At 33.7% G+C, this 24,150-nt stretch overlaps 1 protein-coding gene across 4 annotated transcripts in view; it reads right to left on the reverse strand.

Annotated features, from left to right (window-relative positions):
- Positions 1-727: 727 nt before the first annotated feature.
- STRN3 (striatin 3) overlaps positions 728-24,150 on the reverse strand; it is a 95,233-nt gene continuing 71,810 nt past the window's right edge. For 2 of the 4 annotated variants that reach the window (XM_005603393.4, XM_005603392.4), the window contains 10 exons: positions 22,485-22,625; positions 17,806-17,939; positions 16,268-16,443; positions 16,029-16,076; positions 15,611-15,732; positions 12,155-12,322; positions 10,671-10,811; positions 7,502-7,609; positions 3,357-3,443; positions 728-3,274 (listed from right to left, as the gene is read on the reverse strand). In XM_005603393.4, the coding sequence (XP_005603450.2) occupies positions 3,105-3,274; positions 3,357-3,443; positions 7,502-7,609; positions 10,671-10,811; positions 12,155-12,322; positions 15,611-15,732; positions 16,029-16,076; positions 16,268-16,443; positions 17,806-17,939; positions 22,485-22,625 (1,295 nt within the window). In that variant the 3' untranslated portion in view covers positions 728-3,104. 4 annotated transcript variants of the gene reach the window in all.

The raw sequence follows: 24,150 nt of genomic DNA on the forward strand, positions 1-24,150 counted from the left end.
CTTAAAAATATGATCCATTCCTATAACAAGAGTTCTCATAAAATTAAACAAAAATGAGCTTAACATGATTTTTCCCTAATAAACAGACCACAAATTCTCAGCTGAGAGTATCACTGCTTAAAAAAATGAAAACTGAACCTCTAGTCTTTAGCCCTTTTAAAAATGCTTTTTCTTTAATTTTAGAAAGGACACAGTTTCGAGGCATCTGAGGTAATCAGGGAAGCTACTTAAAGATCAGCAAGAGAACAGAAATGAGCACTTTATTAAGTTACTATCAATTATTTTTTATAAGTAAACAATCAAGATAAAGGGTTAACAACTGAAAAGCAGAGAGTCAAGAGAATTTTTAAAAAGATGTATTATAATCCAACTTTAGCAGGTATGCCTAAATTTCAAATATGCCAGCCCATTTACAACTTTATGCATTAAATGAGATGTTGGTCTTCAGTGGATAACTTAAATTTGAAATATAAGTACATGAATAACTAAAATATGAAGGCAGAATGATTAAATATTGAAAAAGTCAACATATTGAAGTTTGTATATAAAAATATTCTTAAACTTTATGTATAAAGCACCACTTATAGTCAGTGAATCTACATAATTCCCAGAAGTCACAAATGGAAGCACGTAAATAAAATGAAAGTAAGATATTCTTTCTGCATCCATTAGGCTCTTCCAAATGTTTAATACTGTAGAGAAAAATACAAACTAGATAAGAGAAAAATAAACATATATACTAATTTTTATTCATTTCAGTTTTAATACATTCCAAAAGAGGTTATGCATTGTAATGATGATAATCACATTTCAGTTAAACAGTAACCCATTGGTTTGGAATAGCTGCCAGAAACAATACTAGCTTTGGAAAAAGCTTGTTCTTAAATTATTTCAAAAAAAAAAAAGAGGAGGAGGAGAAAAGTGCCCGTTTAAGTTGAATCTTCAGAAAACCAGAAAAACTAGTATTTTAGGAAAATTTCTGAAAAGTTACTATTTCACCAGCAATAACTAAAACTGCCACTTAGATTTTTATGGTAGATAAAATTTCTCAATGTAATTTTTTTTTGCAGTAGGCATTGAAATAAAACTTTGCCACTCAAGTTTTCTAATGTTACCTTCTAATTTCATCTGCAATTTCCTTCAAAGAAAAAGGATATTACCTTGTTGAAGGAAAAAGTTTGAAAATGTTAATACTTAATATTATTTATAAGGACAACTTTTAATGAAAAATGCAGTTTATTCTCTGGTGAACATTTTTGTGGAAACATTATGACTATAGGAATGACAACACGATTAACTAAAATCCAGATTTAATAAAGTAATAAGACGTCTAAGGAAATGATTTAAAACTGCACCTCTGCATTTTTTGGTTATTTTGAATTATCTAATTTATTTCAACAGAAGATTTTTCTTATCCCCAAATGGGGTGAAATACTTAGAAAGGCATTCTGAATAGTGTTAACTGTTCTAATCTTATTAGAATGTCAATAAGCAGTACAAAGTTAAAAAGAACAGCATAAAAATGAAGGACTCACTGAGAAATCATCTCCATTTCCTAGTTTAATGATGGAGAGTAAAGTATTGCACATTATTATTCAACATAAAATAATGTAGCCAACAGTAACTTACAGGTACACAATTTAATATTTATTATATGCATTTTATATACATTATTTTTCAACAGCTGTATGTTTGCTATGTGGTACAATCTTAAAAATTTGCTGATTCATAGTTTGTAAAACAAAAACCTTACAAAACTCATCAAAACTCGCAAACTGATCAGAAAAGTTTTTTGGAAGACTAGAAAAAATACTTTATTGTCTTAATCATGCATTACACAAACAAAATCTTTAGTTACACCATAAAATTAAGCACATCTGAAAAAATAAAACAGGGATAACTAGTCCAAACACAGCAGATTTCTGTATCCTGATTCAACTATTTTTGTATCCTATTTGTAATGCAAATAAAATTTTACTCCAAATATTTTTAAACAAGATAGTTTTGTTTGGAATCATGGTAAACCAAGATATGTATCTGGGGGGAATCACCTTGGTTTGTAACTCAAACTATAAAATATTCCATTTTTAGTCTATTTTAGACTATTCAAAGTGTTCCAAAATAGATATACAGGTTCCTTTAGCACATTAATAAAAGGATATAAAGACCAACAAAAAGTGAAATAAATAATAGGCTATTAGCAAGATGGATAATCCTTGATAAATAAACTTGTAAATACAGTAAGATGTACAAAATATCACATAGTGATAGGATGCCAAGATTAGTTTTTTTTCTTTTTAAGAGTTCATTTGGAGTACTAAACCCCACTGTTTCATTTTAATACACTTAATAGTCCTCAGTTTATGAAGACAATTATGTGATGATGAAGGTGATTTAGCATCTTATGGAAGGACTTAGCTGAGCTGTATTAGGCAAAAGAAGGAAAGAGTGTGGTTACACGGCAGCGGGTCAGTGAGATCTCTGTGTTTTAGGGTTGTATAATGCAGAAAAACTTCAATACAATCTTGAGCACTGTTGTGACAGGCTAAATATATAAAAAGACTTATAAAAACTAGAATTTTATTCAAACATTTTGTGCAACTAATGCTAAAATATTTTAAGTTAAATTTTCTTTTTTTTTTTAAAGCAAAATAAGTTTAAAAGGGAATCTGTGGCATTCAACTGATAAACAGAAGATCACTAAGAGATGAAAAAAAGCTACTCTTGGAGCTCACTTCCCCCCAACAAGAGCACCACATTCCTAACCCTAAGGCAGCACACAGAGTCCAAAATAAAAGTCTTTTTGTAAGATCAGACTCCACATTGGCTTAAAGATACCTAAAAAACAGACATACGCTCAGTTCATATCCAGTACAGGCCACAAATACTGGAGTCCTTTTTTTTGTCCCACAAAATACAGTAATTACAATTAAATTAATGAGCCTGACATTAAGATGTGATTTCTACCAATTTATGCCTGTCCTCAATAGCCTTCACCAGGCAGATCACATGTAGTGTCATATCAGGAAGCTTTCTGATGGCAGTGATGCAGACCCTCTTTCTGTCCACGCAAGTCTGCTGTTAGAATGTGAGCTTCTGTCGATTCACACAAACACTTTGGCCAGGGCATCAGCCCCTGCACTGGCAATATATGCTTTTGATGGATGGAAAGCAACATCATAAATTGATTCATCTAATTTCTTCCTATGTGCTGTTATTTCTTGCACACATGTCTTGCTGTCCAAATTCCACAATCTAATAGAACAATCATGGCCTGTAAAAGAACAAATAAAGTATGTTATCGAGTAACAATTCTTTTATAAAGTTTGTAGGCAATACAGGAAGTTCAGACTTACTTCCAGACATTAAATAGATTCCATTAGGATCTACTGCTAGACTTGTAACAGCATCCAAATGAGCTACCATAGAATGGATCATTTTACCTAAATAAAACATAACAGAGAAAATTAAGTTTTCACAAATAGTTACTAACTTGAGACATCAGAAACCATAATACAGCATCAATATAAACTAGACAATCACTATAGCAATATTTTTTTATTGTGGTAAAATATACGTTAACATAAAATTGACCATTTCAACCATTTGAGAGGGTATAATTCAGTGGCTTTTAGAACATTCACAATGATGTGCAACCATCATCATCATCTATTTCAGAACCTTTTCCTCACTGCAAAAGGAAAACCCTATACCCATTTAGCAGTCATTCCCCATTTCTCCCCTCCCCCACGTCGCTGGTAAGCATTAGTCTGCTTTCTCTATGGATTGGCCTATTCTGGATGCTTCATACAAATGAAATCAGACAACATACGGCTTTTTGTGTCTGCCCTCCATTACTTAGTATAATGTTTTCAAGTTTCACCTACTGTAATGATATTTTAAAGAAAATTTTAATTCTAATGCAGAACTTTCTAAACTACTCCTAGAAAAGACTTCTGTGTGACATGAATGTGACAGTATCTGCAGTGGAAAACAAGATGACTACAGGACTGCATCAAAAGTTTAAGATCATGTAAACTAGAATTAAAATGAAAATAGAATCTTTCTCATTAAGAGACATAAGGATTATTTTATATACAGGGTTAATAAACAAATCACCAGAGAATACATTCCTACCCAAAGATTCTAGTATCATCAAACTCGTTTATCCTTGGAAATGTTAATCATGTTATATATTAGAAACAAGAAAAGGGAGAGCAGGAGTATATCAGAGAAATTATTATGGATTTCCCCACACAGTAACAAAAACACTACTCTGGAAAACGTAATCTAATGAATATCTTCACTGAAGATTTGGCAAGCAAACAAGATTCAACAGCAAGTTGAAATTAAAAAACAAGTTGTAAATACAAAGTTGTGCTGCACAAATACTTTGGGGCTGGGCTTCCACTGCTGACCACAGAAGTCGAAAAGCTTCTGACCCCTCCCAAGAACTAGGACCCTTCCTTCACCAACAAATACTTGCAGCTTCTCATGTTTAACCAATTTCACTTTGGCCCGATGCCTCTGCGACCAAACTCTCTTTCCCCACCAAGATTCTTTCCTCCTGTAACTGAGGAAATAGGGGACACAGGCAGTTACCCATTCTCCCCTCCCTGGCACCTTAAGCCCCCTGACTTGGGTAATCAGTGTTATGGGCCTCTATGAAATGGAGAAGAAACAGACTGATGTAAAAAAATATGGACTGTAGAAGCAAACTGTATGGGTTTGACTCCCAACCCTGAAACTTTTCTGTTGTGTAACATTGCACAAATTACTTCTTTTGAGCCTTTTATTCCTCCCCAAAGCCTCAGGGCATTGTTGTATATCCTAGTTGTAAGTCATTTTAGTTCCTCTATGTGGGGTGCCACCACAGTGTGGCTTAATGAGTGGTGTGTAGGGCTGTGCCCAGGATGCAAACCAGCAAACGAAACCCTGGGCCGCCAAAGCAGAACGCACGAACTTGGCCATGGGGCCGGCCCCTTTTAAGCTTTTTATTTCTACTGTAAAATGGAGATAATAATAGTACTGTATCTACCTTATAGAGTTATTAGAAGAGCAAACACGTGAATATATGTAAGTCAAATAGAACGATGTCTCACTCACGGTAAGCAATGTATCACTAGTCTATAAGCTCCAAAGCGACAGGACGTTTTGTTTGTTTTGTTCACCAAGCACTGAGAATTGTGCCAATTCTCAGATGGCAGATCTGAGATACTCAAAAATTTTCCTGAATGAATAAATCCACAACCAACTTAGGACCTTGTTCCTCCAACTCCTCCACATCCCTCACTACAACCTTCTCCCAGGCTTACTCACTAGCCAAGTCTCTCAGGTACAGTGTATACTCAGATTTGTGCCTTTACCAAAATATTAGAACTCATGAGCCCTGAAGATCTCTCTGGAAGAAACAGTAGAAACTGAAATTTCCCATTTCTTTAAAGTCAAGGATCTACTACATAGTTCAACTTGAATAATCTTTCTCAACCAATTTTGCAAACCCCTGCTCATATACTTTAAGTGATTTTCATAGTGTGCAGCATAAACACAAACCCATTATTCTTAGCTTCTTATTCTCAGCTTGAAAAGTTCTCCTCAATAGGTTCTGTTTTCCTTCTCCAAACTTACCTGTTTGGCTTTGCCTATGAGAAACTTCTGTTTCAGCCCAAGCTCCTACCATCGTGCCTCTGCTGAAAATATGCCCTTATCTGGAATTTCCTACTACCTTCTTCACTTAAAGAAAAATCTTCCCATTCCTTCAAGGCAAAGCTCAAACTCTCACTCTTTGAAGACTCCGTTATGTAACAGGGCTCATCTCACTGATGTATGTATGAGCGCACACACTCATGCATATCCCATTTTCCCCAGGCAACAATAAGCCCCCAGAAAGCAGAAACCACATATTATACATGACGCTAGCCAGTGCAGTGCAGAATACAAAATGCTAAATATATAAATCTAAATATTTATTTAACCCATTTCATGGTACCAATTTCTATGTTTCAGATAAAAAATTCAATAAATTTACTATTCATTTGATAGAATAATATTCTATTAACAACTTAGCTAATCAGCAAGATTAGTTATGGGGATATTCTAGTTTATCACATTTATTTCTTTGAAAACAAAACTTCCGAACACAATTTGTAGTTTAACTAAATGGTGTGTGTGTGTGTGTGTGTGTGTATCTGTGTGTATGTGAGAGTGAAAGTGAGAGAGAACTTAACTTAGAAGTTGTCCATTGTTTAGAGCCTTCTGCTTCAATTCTTTTCACACTACAGATAAGGTACTAGACTACTTAGAAAGAATAAATTGGTAGAATTTGTAAACAATTTGAAAGACTATAGGGTCCTCTTTCTGTTATTAAGTAAAATTTCATTACCACTTTTTTTATTTCTGCCAGCAAAACAGCTCTAGAGACTCACCTTTTGCTTTTAATACAACTACTAAATTTCCTGAGCCTCCACTTACAGATGTAAATCTTCAATAATTAATAAAAAGAAATCTTTTTAGAAGTACAGTAAAGGAAATTATCTCTCTGCTCTTGCAGCAGAGGAAGATCTTCAGGCTTCATAAAAATGTTCAAAGAATTGATGTGACAAAATATTAAATTGAGAACATTCACATGAATACGCATCTTCTTTCCTGTGTAATATATAGACCTGTGAACATGCATTCTCTTAACTTGTTCTACTGAGTTAAAAGGAATCTGTCCATGAAAATGTTGTTTGAACAAAGAGATTTATGTAAGACTCTAAAGACTGAAAATTATGACCATGTCCTACACAACCTTCAAACAGAAATCTGCAGTTATGACTGGTTGTCTTGCTTCATAATTTGTTGCCCTGCAATAATGTTGCAATTAACATTTAAGTTTCTTATGTGGAAGTCCTTCAATGTCCCTGACTGTTTTAGCTTCTCCTCAAAAAAGCCTAAGAGCTGTCAAGACCTCTCCTAGAAGAGAGCAAACAATATTTTACGTAGTATTCTAAATAATGAGAGATGAAACAGGGGTCCTTAAAGAAACAACCATATGGCTAAATTAACATTTGACTTCACTTCTACATAACTGGTAAGTTCCCTTACAACAAGAAATACAGGAAAGATGACAATAAACAATTTCCACTATATCATCATTTCATCCACTGAGAGGTAATTTTAAGAATACGTGAAATGCCAAACACCAGAAAGAGACTTCTTTCACTACGCTAATTCAAAATAGAATATAAAGGAAAAATCTGAAATGGAAAGATTTATATTTAACTAACATGACATGAAGAAATCATAATAGGTAGGCAAAGTATTATATATACTTAAGGATAAAACTTAACATACACTGCAAGTATGCTATGTTAAGTAAAGCATAAATCTGAGTTAAAATGATTTAACTTGGCAATTTTGAAGCCAAAAAGTCAATATATTTTATACAAAAGAATAGCATTTTTGATCATCTCAAATTTACATTAATATAATTGAAAAGAAAACAAGACAACCTACTTACCCGTTTTATTGTCAAAAAATTTGATGTGTCTATCTTCATGAGCAGTTATTGTAACAGGAAGTGTGGGATGACTTACTACTCTGTTAATGTGATTATTGGATTGCAACCCTGAAAAATAAAGGAAGATAATGCACTAAAATTCATACTTTCAAACAGAAGTTGGATGACGGCCTTTTTAGTCTTACAAAAAATAAGAATCGTTAAAAACTGAAACTTTTATGTAAAACAAAAAATCTGAGAACTAAAAGTAGGGCTCTAGAGGGATAAATTTTCATACAAAATAAATGTTTAAGCTATATCCTGGCCTATAAAATAGACAGTACTAGTACTAGGCTTGAGTTTAGAAAAAATTAGACATATTCTAATGCAAACTGTCAATATAGGTGGTTTAGAATTCTTAAAAGACCCATAATAATTATTACTTTTAATAAACAGCCATTAAAGGAATTATAAGCATTTAATGAAGAAAAAAATCCTAAGTGATAATCACACATTGCAAGGAACAAGCCCACTGTACACACACTGACAAAAAAAGAACTGGAATTAATGTTCTTAGGGATGAGACCTTTTCTTTACTACGAAGCTCTTTATTTTTGATTAGAAATGAGCGAGAACAGAGAGCGATGCAAACAAATGGGAAAATACTGTCAACATTATTAGACTTTAAGTAAATCAATCATTCCACATGTATACAAGCTCTTAATTGAACTTAAACTTACAAAATAACAAAAACATATATATATATAGTTACCTATATAAAAGGGAGAGAGAGACTAGGGTGGGAAAGACACTTCTTTAAGTATAAGGTGGTTTGAGATTTGACCACGGAACCATTTAAATGTTTTACATAACTATAAAATGATTTTTTTTTTACAATAATCATGAAAAATCAAAAGTAAAATTAAACAAATGCACTTAACTGTTATATCCAACTGGTGGTATAAGAATAAAGAAATTATTTCAAGTGACTTTAAAACACAGTAATTAGACTGTCCATCCCTAGTGGAATGTACCCTAAGTACAAACTACTATCAGTAATCAAATTACTAGTGGTGGTATTATTATTCTGAGACAACTATATGTGTAGCAAGGGATAAATCAAATGAGAGACTGTAAGGATTTTACTTAGAACCAAGAATTTCAGCATGGTTAAAATGAGGTGAAGATATAAAATCAATGAGATAAATCTCAATTTGAATTGAAAGTATTTGTGTGAATTTATCAGTGTTTTTCCTCTTTAAAAATTCATTTCTAGCTCTGTCCAATGAACAAGACTAAGCCAATGACCAACTCAAGAGACATGAAGGCCATGAGGACCAACCCAATAGCCTAGCACCTATAGCATAGTCTCTAAATGCCATTTTCCACAAAAAGAAACCAGAGCTCCTTAGAGAAATGGCTGATTTCAGATCTGGGGCACAAAAGAACAAGATGAACCTAGAACATCTTGTCATATCAGAAAGAAAACAATCAATGACTGCCAGGGTCATGTCAAAAGGACTCAGGAGCCAACCTGAATAAGCTCCCACTGGCCAAAGATGAAACAATCTGAGTAGCAATAAAGATAATACCTGCAATGGATTGAAACATATCAAATACATTTATACTAAAGAGAGATTATAATGATAATAAAAACAAAAATAAAAAGACTCATTGGTCACCTTTGGAGGATGCTAGGAAACTACTTCATTATTTTGAAAACCGGTAAATAAAAGGGGGGTTAAAGTCAATCACATTTATCTTGCCTTTCCTTTATAATTGCTAACACCAAGGTAACCAAATTATTGATGAGGGATGTTCCTTTTTATAGAAGTATTCTGGCTAATAAATGGAAAAGAAATGATAGAATTAGAAAATTATTTTTCAACAGTTAATGCATTAATGGACCCAGGCAATGATGATGGAGACTGAAAACCTAAGAAAAAGATAAACAACCAGATAATATTTACTTCTGATAAAAGTTCACAAATAGATATGAAGCAGTCTTGCCAAAAAACACTTAAAAACTTCCAAATTAAGACAAATATAGGGCTGGCCCCGTGGTCGAGTGGTTAAGTTCACGCACTCTGTTTTGGCGGCCCAGGCTTTCACTGGTTCAAATCCTGGGCGCTGACATGGCACCACTCATCAAGCCATGCTGGGGCGGCATCCCACATGCCACAACTAGAAGGACCCACAACTAAAAATACACAACTACGTACTGGGGGGTGCTTTGGGAGAAAAAGGAAAAATACAATCTTTAAAAAAAAAAAAAGACAAATATAAACACTGAACATGAATTTAGATAAGCCTCTAGATCTATAACCAATTTATAGGCAATAAAATGAAGAGAGGAGCACATTAAACGATACAAGGATGCAAGCGGCAAAATCCAGACTGGCAGAAACTTTACGGGACAAACTACCGAAGCTCCTCAATAAAAAAAAAAGCAAGGGAGGGGCCAGCCCACTGGTTAGTCGTTAAGTTCAGGCACTCCACTTCAGCAGCCCAGGGTTTGCAGGTTTGGATCCTGGGTGTGGACCTACACACCACTCATCAAGCCATGCTGTGGCAGTGTCCCACACACAAAGTGGAGGAAGACTGACACATGCATTGGCTCAGGGACAGTCTTCCTCAAGCAAAAAGAGGAAGATTGGCAACAGACCTTAGCTCAGGGCCAATCTTCCTCACCAAAGGAAAAAAAAACCACAAGGGAAATAAAAGACATGGAGGGGGAACCTACAGATGAAGAGACACCTGAGACACCTATAACCAATCACAATGCATGGGCCATATTTGGATCCCTATTTAAATAAACTGTAAAACACATACCACATCCTATACTTACAACATTGGCCATTTATACATAATTATTAGAGTTGGATGATGAGTTCATCAAGCTCATTATATTATATTCTCTACTTTCATATGTATTTCCATTAAAAATTTAAAACTATTTCCCTTGCTTTCACCTTTACATTGCCCTACTCACCCCTCTGTCCTCACATACCCAACTCTGGCTTTTAAACATAATTTGAGGAAACAAGAGAAATAATGTAAATAAGTACAACTATAAAATACTGAAACTATTTTTCTATCCTAAATTCAAACAGTCAAGATATGAAAATTAAAAGATCACTATTGTGTAATCATACTTTCTAAGGTTTCAGAGAAGCCCATGAAAACTTACCAGAATCTATCTGTGATGAAAGCATCACCAATGACTGTGATGTTTCTAAATCATAAATTACTGTACTACCAGTGTTGAAAGAGGTCACCATATGAGCTGGATCACAGCCTATAAAGTCAACCGACGTAGGTATTCCATGCTCTGAAAGGAGCCCAAAGAGATACAGTGTAAAAAGTAATTTAGAAATCTCTACTTTTCTAATAAGAAGGAATTCAAATATTCTTGAAATAACATTAATAATGAAAAAGAAAGCAATTGTGTTAGCATGGTGAAATATAATAGATAACTTTCCCTCAATTATTTAAAAAGTTTTTTACAACATTCTGTTTAACATTATAAGAAAAATATAGCTAGAGGGCTCTTAAGGTAAGAGTAGATACCTGTAAAAGTTATTTGTTCTCCTAGGCATTTTCTTCTAAAAGGGGAAAAAAATCCTAGGTGAGTCTTTTGGCCCACTTGTCAACAGTACTTCTTACTATAAAATGATAATTAGCATGGTTGCATCACTGTCTTGGGAGACTGTTCATCTGTCTGAGACTTGTAAGCCTTATCAAGTAGCTGATACAAGTCTAATTTTTGGTTCTGGGTAAACGAAGCTTGGACTCTGGAATTCACTGAAGCAGTAGCATCGTAAAGTGGCCTGAGCAGCAATTTCTCTCTTTAATTTATTAAACTGGCAGATCAATGCACAACTAGGTGAAATCTGGAGTCAAACAATTAATTACCTGGATGAAGCAAGAAACAAATATCTAAATAAATTTTTACCTCAAAAGCTTGAGTAATTGAAAAATTAGTAGAATCACTAAGGTATCTAAGAGACCCAACAAAATTAAGCACACACTATTCATTTAAAATGTTTTAAAACAAAACATACTTTTTAACAAAAATAAAAGGTCCGATTTTTAAAAATACTAAAAAAATGACTTGGAGAATAAGACCAATACAAGTATATAAACATATGCATGTAAATAAATGTCGTCACAAGGTAAATTGGTTAAAGCCTTCTTTAACATGAAAAGATTTCAAATCATGCATGTATCTCAGTTTGCACTTCTCAGTTAAGGGGGCTATTTCAATGATTATGGCTAGACTTCTTAAGCAGTGTGCTCATACATGGTTTACAGGAATGCTTGAGACTGTGATCCCTTAGTCTTTGTGGGCAGCCACCTGCAGCAGGTAGAGGGCCTCCCCGTGTTGTCCCTGAGTGGCCCTCATTTGTCTACTCCACTGCTACAGAAGAATATTTTATTTTTTAAATAGGACATGCCCTGAAAAAGGTCAAAAAGCACTGAGCCACAGGATATACTTGCAAAGCACCTTTCTTGTTTATAAAAAATAACTAGGAGTAAAAGAATTATCATAAGCTTTATAAAATTCTTTAAATATATCTCTTGGAGCAGCAAAGAAATAGTAAATCATTTTGCTTTGTATCTTCCAAATTTAAAAAAAAAATAGCTTTTTTCATAGAAGCAAAATTTACTTACCCTTGTCTCCATTGTAAGTGCAAATACACGGCAATTTTTCTTGCGGATTCCATAACCTAACAGTGCCATCTGCTGAACAAGACAGTAACTGATTTTTTATGCCACTATAAGCAAGACCCCAGACAGCATCTGTATGAGCAACTAAAGTGCCAGCTAGAACATTTGGCTCTGGGAAGGAAGGAAGAAACAAACAAACAAATTAGCTAAGGAAGTTCAAAAGAAATGCTTTGGTATATAAAGATAACTTATCATATAATTAAGTATAAGACTATACACATAATGGCCATAAGAAGATGAACCGAAGTATACACAGTGGTTATCTCTAAGTTGTGGAAGTAAGGATTACTTCCTGCATTTCTGCAATTTTCTATAAGGAACATATACAGTCATGCATTACTTAACGACGGGGATATTTTCCGAGAAACGCATCATTGGGTAATTTTGTCCCTGTGCAAATGTCATAGTATACTTACACAAATCTAGATGGTATAGCCCATTACACACAGAGGCTATATGATACTAATCTTATGCGACCACCATCGTATATGCAGTCTTTCTTTGACCGAAACGTTGTTATGTGGTGCATGACTATACTGTTTTTTAAGCTTTATTGAGATGTAATTCCTATACCATACAAACTCACCAACTTAAAGTGTACAATTCAATGGTTTTTATTATGTCCACAGAGTTGTGCAATCATCACCAGATCAATTTAGGGCACTTTCATCACTCAGCCATTTTACCCCAATTCTTCCTCCCTGCCTTTCCTTAGCACTAGGCCTTTTGTGACTGGTTTCTTTCACTTACCATAGCTTCCAAGGTTTATCCATGTTGTAGCATGTATCAGTACTTTGATTCTTTTTATTGCCAAATAATATTCCATTGTATGGATATGATACATTTTACTTATCCATTCATCATCTGATGAACATGGTGGCTAATAACATTGTGTATCATTTGTCCTACAATCCTGTTTCTCTAGTAAACTCCGATTTTCCACGAACATTTATCATCTCCACAATTCTCATGGTTCCCAACCTTCCTTCCTCATAAATGATTCTCTCTCATACTTCACTGAGAAAATATAGCATTGAAATAGGTACCTCTCCCTCATCTTCCTGCCACCCAATCTATAAATCTAGTAGTGTCCAAAGCCATCTTCTCCTTGCTTCAAGATACAAGTAAGGAATTGTCTTCCTTCCCAACAAAGGCAATTTCCATCGGGTATATTCTGGATTCCTTTCAACTCAGTTGTTTTAACGTTTACAGAAGTTTCCCTGCTACACAAATTCTCCTTCTCCTTGGGAACACTACCACAGCAAACAAACATGCTCCAGAATCTCAACCCAAACAAAAAACCTTCATTAAGCTTACACCATCTTCCACCAAACAGCAGACAAGTATGGAGGAAATATACTTTTTTTTACGCTCCATTTACTCTCTAAATCACTCTAATATGGTTTCTGATATCATCACCACACCAAAACAAATCTTGCTAAAATCATCAATGAGGAATTCTATTCTATCAAACTTAAGAAAATTTTTCTTTCTTTGATTTCTTTCCTTCTTTGTTGTTCTCATCACATTGCTTTTCACCCATAGAGTGTGCCTTGACAGGCTACCCAAAAGTCCCTTCACCCTCTGGTCTTAGCCCCAGAATCCAAACTCTCTCCATCTGGCCAAGACCTGGGTAACCTATTTGTCACTTACAAAAAAGAACCTTTCTATCCTAAACATTATTAGACCTCTCAGCAACACTTGACAGTTCTAATTGCTTCCTTCTCAAAATGTCTACTTTATGTATGCTTCCAGGATTCCACACTCTCCAGCACTTCCTCCAACCTCACAGGCCATTCTTTCTCAGTTTCTTTTGTTGGCTCTCTTGCTCTAGCCACTCTCCAAATGTCAGAGTTCCTCAGGACTTTGCCTTCTCTTCTTTCCCTACACAACACACTCTCCCTATACCATCCTTTCTCACATCTTGATCGTGATTATTACCTACTTGACATTGCCAGCTCTTGTGTCAGGCTCTTGACATGCCTAAAAACTGAACTCACCATCTTTTATCTTCTCATACCTTTTCAATAAATGCTACATCATATACTCAACTGCTCAAGTCAAAAATGCATGAGTAGTGATGAAAATGTTCTGAATTAGACACGGTAATGGTTGCACAACCCTGTAAATATAGTAGAAACTACTGAACTGTATACTTCAAAAGGGTGAGATTTATATGTGAATTTTATCTCAATAAAGCTGTTTAAAAAATGAACAACAAAATCAAGAGTCACTCATCCAACACTTCATCCACTCAATCCAACTTATCAGTAGGTTTTGTCTCTTCTACCCTACCTCCTCAACATGTCTTAACTCCATTTCTCTCCAAGTGCTCTGCTACCAACTGCTCTACCAGCACTCTTATCTTGGCAACATCCTCTCTCACCTAGTCTACCGGACCTCTCCATTATAACTTTAGACTACATTACATTGGTATTCCTTCCTCCACACTTCTCCTTACAACAGCCAGAGTCATCTTTTCCAACTCTACATTTACAAGTCACTTCTTGGCTTAAAACTCTTTACTAAAAATTCCCTTTTATCCTTTAGATTTTGGCTTGAATGTCACTATTTTAGACTACATATAAAAAAGGGTCACTTATTACTGTCTCTCATAGAAGTACTGTATCTTCATAGCACTTATCACATTTGTAATCATAGACTCCATTCCCTTATTTGCTAAATATCTATCTTTTCCATTAGATTCTTATTTCTCAATGTAATGCTTAATATTATACCTGGCAAATTTAGGTACCAAGTGTGTGTTAAATAAAAAGACCAAAGAGCTCTTGAATTCCTTTTAAGTGAACCAACCGATGAGTAAATTGCTGTTTGTTTAACCATTCTCATACTAATAAACATTCATTTTGTTTTAATTTTTTACAATTACAAACAATGTCCTTGTAAATATATTTAAATACGTGTACAGATATCTCTATATGACAGATTCTAAAAGTGGTGTTTGTGAGTCAATGTTCTTTCTTTTAATTAAGGAATTTTTTGTCCTCTAAAAAGTTGTACAGATTTACACCGTTACTGTCTCCATTTGTTTCTACTGTCTTCTGCTAAATATTTTAGAATTACACAAACTAAGCTAAAAAAATTTTTCCTTATATTAAATTTTATTCTCCTATTCTTTTTGTAACTAGTGCTGAAATTAATTAATGTTTTAATATACTTTATTTTTGGACAAAATAGAGAAAGTATCAATTTGCAGGCTTAAATATTCATGGCATGTCATGTCTTAATTTTTCTCTTTAATAAAGCAAATTACTAGTAAATGGAATAACCAAACAAGGAGACTAATGTATGTTTAAACAATCTTATAATATTATTTGAGGCATTTACTTTTGTCAGCTCCATTCACTTAAAAAAGTATGTTTTGAGTCTTTTACTTACCATATGTGTCATATGGATCCACGTTAGGGCTAGGCATATTCCACCACTGGATGGTTGCATCAATACCACCACTAAAACATTGTTCTCCATTAGAACTAAGAGCTAATGATAGAACAGGACCACTATTATGGGTAAAGAGGGAAAAAATTACTTATAAAGCCTAAGAAGAAACTCACATCCACATCCCCCTAACCTCTGAATTTACATGGTATCTAAAAACTGTTTAAGGTAAACATGTACACTTGAACAGTACTGATTATATTCTCATACAGTTATTAAGCAAATAAACTATTATTCAACTAACGTCTTTTCTAATATAAAACAAACATTATGAGAAAATTACAAGGTTTGAGGATTGATAAATAATTATTGACAATAACTATGGTTGCTAATTAAGTACTAATTCAATAAAACTTACATGTGGGCCCTAAATGTGTAGATAGGCTCTACATCCAAAGAGGCACTCCTAAAAGGGAAAAAAAAGGTGGGAAAAGAGAAGACAATTAAATAACCGCAAATCACTGGTTGATGTTCAAGAGTCATCAGGTAAAATCAAATGAGTGCATAAAAGATATGGGACCACAAAGAAGAATAATTACTTATAATTATTAGCAAATTTTGGAGGAAAAAAACACAGGCTAAGATTAAAATACTTGCTTTTTGGCAGGAACTGTTTTTTGCAAGTTCCAAAGTTTCAGAGTATGGTCCTCAGAGGCAGTAACCAGCACAGGTTCTACAGGATGGAAAGCTAATGCCCGTACTCCATCAAAATGGCTACGTAGTGTATACTTGGGGTTCCATGTCTTTCGAAAGGCATCTTTATTGGCAGGCAACTAAAAAGAAAAAACGCAATATTTGGTGGTAAAAGTAGTAAAGCGATAGGCATGTGGAATTTTTTTGTTTGTTTGTGTTGGTGTGTTTAAAAACATATATTTAAAACTGTTTTGCTAAAATGTCCAGTGGAAATTTAATGTACCTTAAAAACTATATAACAAATCTTTATCATTTAATAAGAACCACGAAGAATAATTTCATTAACTTTCAAATACCTAGATCAAATGAAGAGTCAAGCTATCTGTTTTCCCTCATCATCAGGCTAAATCCAAAGGTCCTATTAAATGATAGATGAGAACAACAAAAAAAACTACCATGCTGCAAAACTTTACATGAACACAGTAAAAATCATATACATTACTACCAAAATCCAAGGGGACAATATTAACAGTACCGTTGTCATTTAGAAAATTAGCATGTGAAATTTTTAAAGGCAGCAAGTCAAGGTACTTTCCAAAAGTCTGAACTTAAGACACTTTAAGAATATTTTCATCCCATTTTCATTATCATTGTTGCTACTGATAAGAGGTTAATCTTTTTACCTTCATTTCTCCATCTGTAAAGATAGGCTATGAAACCACTTCTAAAGTAGCCAAAAGTTTACTAAAATTTAGTTGCTTATATACTTTAAAAATATTAATGACAATAATCCAGCCTACCAAGGCTGATGTCTCTAAAAAGCATGCTAACCTAAGTATAAAATGTAGGGGAAAAAAATGTCGTTATAAAAGGAAAAAAATTGATTTGCTGAAAAAGTGCAAATTCATTAATATAAAATCTAAACAAGTATAGTTAACTCTCAATTGAGTGTGTATTGTCTGCAAAAGATTTAATCCAAGACTAGTTCACCTCTAACATTGTCCTTCCCATCCCCCGCTCCATCCTCTTCCCATCCCTCAAATGAAGGACTAAGAATTCAGGAAATGGCAAGCTAATTTTAACATTATCCTTAAAAAAATAAAAGTTCAAAAGTAAAAGGTGCTTTTTAAGAAGTATCCTGAAGGCAAATAAGTGGTTCAGGTAATCTATTTTTCTCATGTTAACACCAAAATATGGCTTAATTTGAGTAGATAATTGAGAGTTGACTACTCAAGATAGATACTTATCGTCCAATATTTTAAGGTAATCAATCATCCCAAACTCCTAGGGCTAATCCACCACAATACCTAAGAAAAATTTAAACACCACAAAGAAAGCAGTTATAAAAGAAAAACTACATGTCACTTCAAATCAACAATACTGACACACTTAAACTTATCTTTTCCATGCACCTTGACATTAATTCTGTTTTATAAGTGTTTCCAAAAAATAAGGAGCCTTCTATTAAATCATTAAAAAATTAAAAATAAAACTGCACTTACATCATAACTATAGTCTGCATCATTTGTTACCGTCAAGTCTGCAAGGTCTCCAAGGCCCAGTACACTTAACAAAACATCATCAGAACCCATAATAAATGACTTGCCTCCTCCAGATGGAAACGTTATTGGTTCAGCTATAAAGAACAAAACCGCTTCTTAAATGCTGAAAAATCATACAGTACAAGACAATATTGTGGGGGAAATGTAAGCACTTAACAGTTACAATATTCAGTAATATAATTAATTTTTATTTTCCCACTTCCCTCCTTATTTCTTCCACTCAAAAAATCCTGAGTAGTAATAAACAAATCTTTACTTAGGAGCTGCAACATAATCTTCCACAAATCAAGTGTGCACTAGATACATTATTCTCGGGTGGGAGGTGGGGCACAAAAGCTTTGTTTATTCAAATCACTTATCACTTCAGTACAATCATAACTATGGTATTTTTTTAATGTAATAGGTTGTTGCTAAGTCCTTTTGCTTTGTATTATATTTGCTTAGAAGTGCTAGGTTTTCCATCCCTGATAAAAATAATTAATAGCCTTAAAACGTAAACAGTTTCCAGTCCCAATACAGTGTATCAGTTTACTGAAACGAAGCCTTAAATTGCTCAGACTCCTCCAGTAATAGCAACAACAGTCTAGGAAAGGCGCAGTTCTACCTCCAACAAAGTCGGTTTCCTTTCTGTAAGCTCTAGCTTTCAAGCTTCGACTATGATTTTTAAAATTTTAACTTCTCTTTTATTTACCATGACACTTCTAAAATAACTAATCTATACTATGTAACTTTAAATTTCTGATATTTTGACCAATTAAAATCAAACTCTGCCATAATTAGAATAACTATACTATTATATATTTTGCTCTAAGTTATATTATAAGCAATAATTCTCAATACCATTTCAAACATGCTTTGAAAGCAAAATTTTAATCTTAAGATGCAGAAGGAAAGTACACAAGTCACTGTAATACAAAACAACTCAACATATCAAAATACATTTAAAATTCATGAGCAAATTTAAAAGGGAAACATAAAAACTCATGCCAATTATCAATTTTGAAAAATTCCTATGAAAAATGATGGTATAAATATAATACACTACAGAAAACATAACAGGTGTAATGAAATTTGTCAGTCATCATTAATACTACTGAAAACAGTTCTGAGGAAACAAACTTTTAGATACATACTATGGCAAAAGTAAAATTCATCTTTATTCAGACTATCTTATTTTATTATTTATCAAAGTAAGCTATATAATTTGACTCAAATAGGGTCCTAAATGACGTTTCTAAAATGAAGCTGTGAGTCAGCAACTGATCCAGAGTAAATCTGACAGAAGATATACATAGGGATATTAGTATTTAATTAATCTCTCGATGATTATACTTATTGAATCTGAACAATCTGTAGCACCTATCCTTCCTACCAATACCTAGTAGGCAGTTATTAGTAATACCAGAAACAAACTATAAAATCAATAGTTCAAAATTATGTTTAAGAACAATTATATAAAATGCATTAGGTAACATTTACTCAAAGCATTCTTGGCCAGTACAAGGACATATTCTTCTTTCAAGCTCATAATTTGTTTGTAAGACAAGTAAGGAAAAAAAGGCCATAATTTCTCCTACTCACAATTATATAAACACTCAATAACACAAATCTTGATAAAAGCCCAATAAAATAACTTTAACATAATATCACTTTGTATTATTGCATATTCTTTTTGCAGAGATATTTCTGATCAGCTGTTGAGCAATTTGGGGGCTTGTGAAGGGAAGTGCCTGGGCAATATTAGCCAGTCTTAATGGAGTTTTAGATTAATTGTATTAAGCAAAAAGTTAGTATTATACCCATTTCTAATTAACCATAAGATTACATTTCTCTATCTCTACATACATTTATATATACAGCAAGCTATCTTGCTCACTCAGTGTTTATTACACATATATGTGAAATATTATATTACATATAATGTGAAAAAAATCTTTTAAGCTGTATTTTACTTTCCATAATCACCCATCACTGTGGCATATAGTAATCACAGTAAATACTTAATTTATTTGCCCTTGTTTCCTTGCAAAGGAGATTAATTTCTATGCTGTAATTTGTTTTAGTACCTATAGCAATAAGCATAAAAAACATAACTGGCAATTAAAAGAAAAATAAAATTACTAAAAGCAGTTTTAACGATGGAAATTATGACACTTTTTATTAGATATAGCCCAAGAGATTTCATCAAGCAATTTAAGAATACTACTATCATATTAGCATTTCCCTTTATGGAAATCTTAGGATCTACAAAATGGGATCTTACATCACAGCCCTTTTTGTACTTCTGTAATTCTCCATTTTATGGGTACTAACGACCAAGGAAATGTGTGGTTCACATATCAAACTCTTCCTTTCTCCTTCCATTTTATCAAACCTAAAGAACACAGTACAATAACTGATTCCATTTATGCCAGTGGCGACAAGACATGTCTTAAGGCTTTACTAAAAATAGTCTGAAAGGTTGTAATGTAGAAGTTTCTCTCCTTGAAAACAGAAATTTTTTCTTTATAAAATGAGGTATGACATGGACTTCAACAGGAAAGCACTCTGAAGTTAGAGGTTGCCACTGAAAATAAGAGGTTATGAACTCTAATGTTCCCTTCTTAGTTCTAGGTCGAAGTTGAATTTGAACCTTTTTTAATAACAAATTTCTAGTAAGATTTACCCTTTGAAAAGCATAATGAGGTTGTGTTTATCTCCCCCTTCTTCCTTCCACCACTGTGAAAGAGAGCACTGACTTACACTGCTGCTTTAAACAGCACACACACATGAACACACACACAGAGCTCTAACTTGGTTTTTGTGTAGCATAGGCCTTGATGGGCTTTTCCATAGGTTGTTGGTTTGAAGCATTTAAAACAGTTCCTATTCCTGCTAATATGCTTTGCCTTAAACTGTAAAATCTGTAGTTTAAATATATAACATTAACTACAAAAATGTTTCCAAGTTTTCCTATGCATTATTTGGTAAAAGAGACCAAAAACTAAAGAAGCTAAACCACTACTAAAGGCATAAAATGAAAAATGTGGAGTTTGGTACATGCTTTCAGAAAAGACTTGACAAAGTAAAACAGGAAAATAGCTCAACAGCGGAAAAGAGATCTGGAAAAATCAAGACTATTTTACTTTTCCTGCTGCTTTTCATGCTTTAATGTTTTGTTTTGGTTTTATTGTTTTCATGATTTTCCTTATCCTCCTTCAAACTTTCTTACAGATCATGGTGAGTGGTAAATGCATGCAGAAGTGACTGTAGAGAAAAATGCAGAAATACTTAACTTTAACTGGGAAAATGTGCTACTAGAGAACTCTTAAAAGAGAAGAAGACATATTCAAAAATTTTTGACTGGGGCATCAAACAAATTGCCCTTACACGGCAAAAGGTGAAACAACAATGAAATTCAATCTGTATGTCAAATTATTAGATAATGAATTATATGTATATATCTCATATATCATAATAAACCTTTGGTAAGAATTCAGTCTCATTACTTAGAATTATAACTATTTAGACTAAGAATTACAAATTATTTAAGTACATCTACATATCTCCAGCTAGAATCAATTTTACAAAAAATGCCTAAGTAGTAATTTCATTCCCTACATAGTTCTAGTTTAGGCAAAATTTAGAAACTTCATTACCAAGTAGTATATACTTAGTATGAAGAATAGTAAGGGGCCGGCCCTGTGGCCAAGTGGTTAAGTTCGTGCGCTCTGCTTCGGCAGCCCAGGGTTTTGCCAGTTCGGACCCTGGGCGTGGACCTAGTACTGCTCATCAGGCCATGCTGAGGCAGCATCAGACACAGCACAACTAGAAGGACCTGCACGTACTATATACAACTATGTACTGGGGGGCTTTGGGGAGAAGGAGAAGAAGAAGAAGAAGAAAAAAAAAAGATTGGCAACACATGTTACCTTAGGTGCCAATCTTAAAAAAAAGAATGATGTTGCTTTATTCTAAAATGATTAAATCAGACAATTGTTACATACATTTTTAGAAATAACAACTGAACAGTTCTTTTCCACAAGTACTATTTAAAGTCCTTTTTTTTTTGCTGGGAAAGATTCGCCCTGAGCTAACATCTGTTGCCGATCTTCCTCTTTTTTTTTTTCTTCCCCAAAGCCACAGTATACAGTTGTATATTGTAGTTAGTCCTTCTAGTTTGTCTGTGTGAGCCACCGCCACAGCATGGCTACTGACAGACAAGTGGTGTGATTCTGTGCCTGGGAACCAAACCCAGGCCCCCAAAGTGGAGCGTGCCAAACTTTAACCACTAGGCCATCAGGGCTGGCTCTAAAGTCTTTTTTTAAACTACGTACTATTTTCCTGCTACTAGATCTGTAAGCTAAAGTTAAACTTCAGAGAGATACTTTGAATCAACCTATGACAGAAATCAATCCACCTAATGTTAAAAATAAAAACAAAATATAAGGACACAGAAGCCCCAAATTTCAAAATCCCTAAGACAACTACACCAAGCACTTGCCTAACACCTTCTCTGAAAATCATATAGGATGATCTTCAGCATTTTAGAACAGCAGCAAATTTACAGTATTAAGGAGATGTGATTTGGAATTAACATATTCTGCAATGTAAATAAACACGGTAGCTAAATTTTGTACCTTCCTCTGCTCTTGCACCTTCATGATCAGTCATTCTAGTAGAGGCTGACCTAAACTGATTAATGATTCCTGAAGGGATGTGGGGCAGCATATCATCTCCCAGATCAGCTACCATGTCGTCGAGTTTTGTCCTGCTGACCCCTGTAAATTAACGTCAGCAATACAGGTTCATTTAATGGCTACCACTTGACTTGAAAGGAGCCTTTAAGACCAATTTTCTAACAAAACAGGCTATTTTTAAGAAGTTCCAGTTATAAATATCTCAGATAATTAAAGATGTCTTCAATTTTCCATAGCATCCCCTCAAAAATATTAAAATGATTTAAATATTTAAGATATTCACTATTTCTGTGGATATATATCCACTGTTTTTTACACATATAAAATTGAGTCTTCTGTAACTCAACCAAAGTTCTGTAAGCTCACAGACACAGAAGGCATCATTAAAACAAAAAGAGATTTTAGTATTTAATGTTTAACAGTATAAAGAATAAAACATGAGTTTTTCCAACTTAATTCACTGTTTTCAAAAGTTAACAAAGAAGTAAGTACAAATGATTTTTATGAGAGGACAATTACCTCTCCCTGGTGTTTACGTGGATATTTTCCTGCCACATTCACACAAATTTGTCATTAACAAATCAACCCCAATTTTTCTTAAAATGTTTTTTCACTTCTCCCAAATTTGAAAAATTCGATTTACCCATGAGTTCTCTGAGTTTCTCATAAAAGTATGAAAAGTCAATACTATCATGGGCCATAAATTTAAGAGGAGAATTTCAGCTGTTGCCTGGATAATTCAGGTCAAAATATACAAAACTCAAAGCATTTGCAGTATTGTGGGATCTCTTTAACTCTGAATTTCTCAGAAATGACAGAACCATTTCTCTTATGTATTTTGAAAGAAAATAGTTTTAAGAATGTCATAAAAAATAATTTAAAAGACAAAAAAAATGCTTTATAGCCAATATAAAAACAAAATAGACAAACCCAAGTTCACACATTATTACCTTATATTTACTAATGTCACCAGTAATGCTCTAATTAGACTGCTATATAATTATCACATTTCACCATGGCTATGAGAATATTAGTAACTCATTCATCTGTGTATCCCTAAAAGAATGCCAGGCAGTGTGATGGTAAGACTTAATAAAAGCAGGTGGAATCTTATACATTTATACTCTATTTTACATAATCCCTAACTTCTTAGAAACACTTAAGCAACTCTCCTTCTGGATGGAAGTACACAGTATGTCAAGTAGTCCTTTCTAAAATAATTATAATGGAGAAACCTGGTATTATCTGAGAATTTTCCCCTTGACAATGAAGCGACTGTAAAGAAATTCTCTAATAAAAGAAAACTACCACTGAATGTCTAATGATCAGCTAAATTCAACATGAAAGAAAACAAACATCACCCTTTCTCACAAAATAGCTCTCCTTCATAACTTTGCCACTTAAGAGTATCACCACCACTGATTTGGTTTCTGTTCTTAAAATTCTGCAACCACACTTAATAAGCCCTCTAACTTATAAAATAGGGTGAGGGAACCATTTTATAAAAGAATCCTCCCTTAGAGTATTCTTCAGATTAATCTCTTTCTATTGACTTTATTCTAACCAAAGGTTTCATTCTTATGAATTACTGCAATAGATTCCTAAT

The sequence above is a fragment of the Equus caballus genome, chromosome 1, assembly GCF_041296265.1.
Source record: "Equus caballus isolate H_3958 breed thoroughbred chromosome 1, TB-T2T, whole genome shotgun sequence".
Lineage (NCBI taxonomy): Eukaryota > Metazoa > Chordata > Mammalia > Perissodactyla > Equidae > Equus > Equus caballus.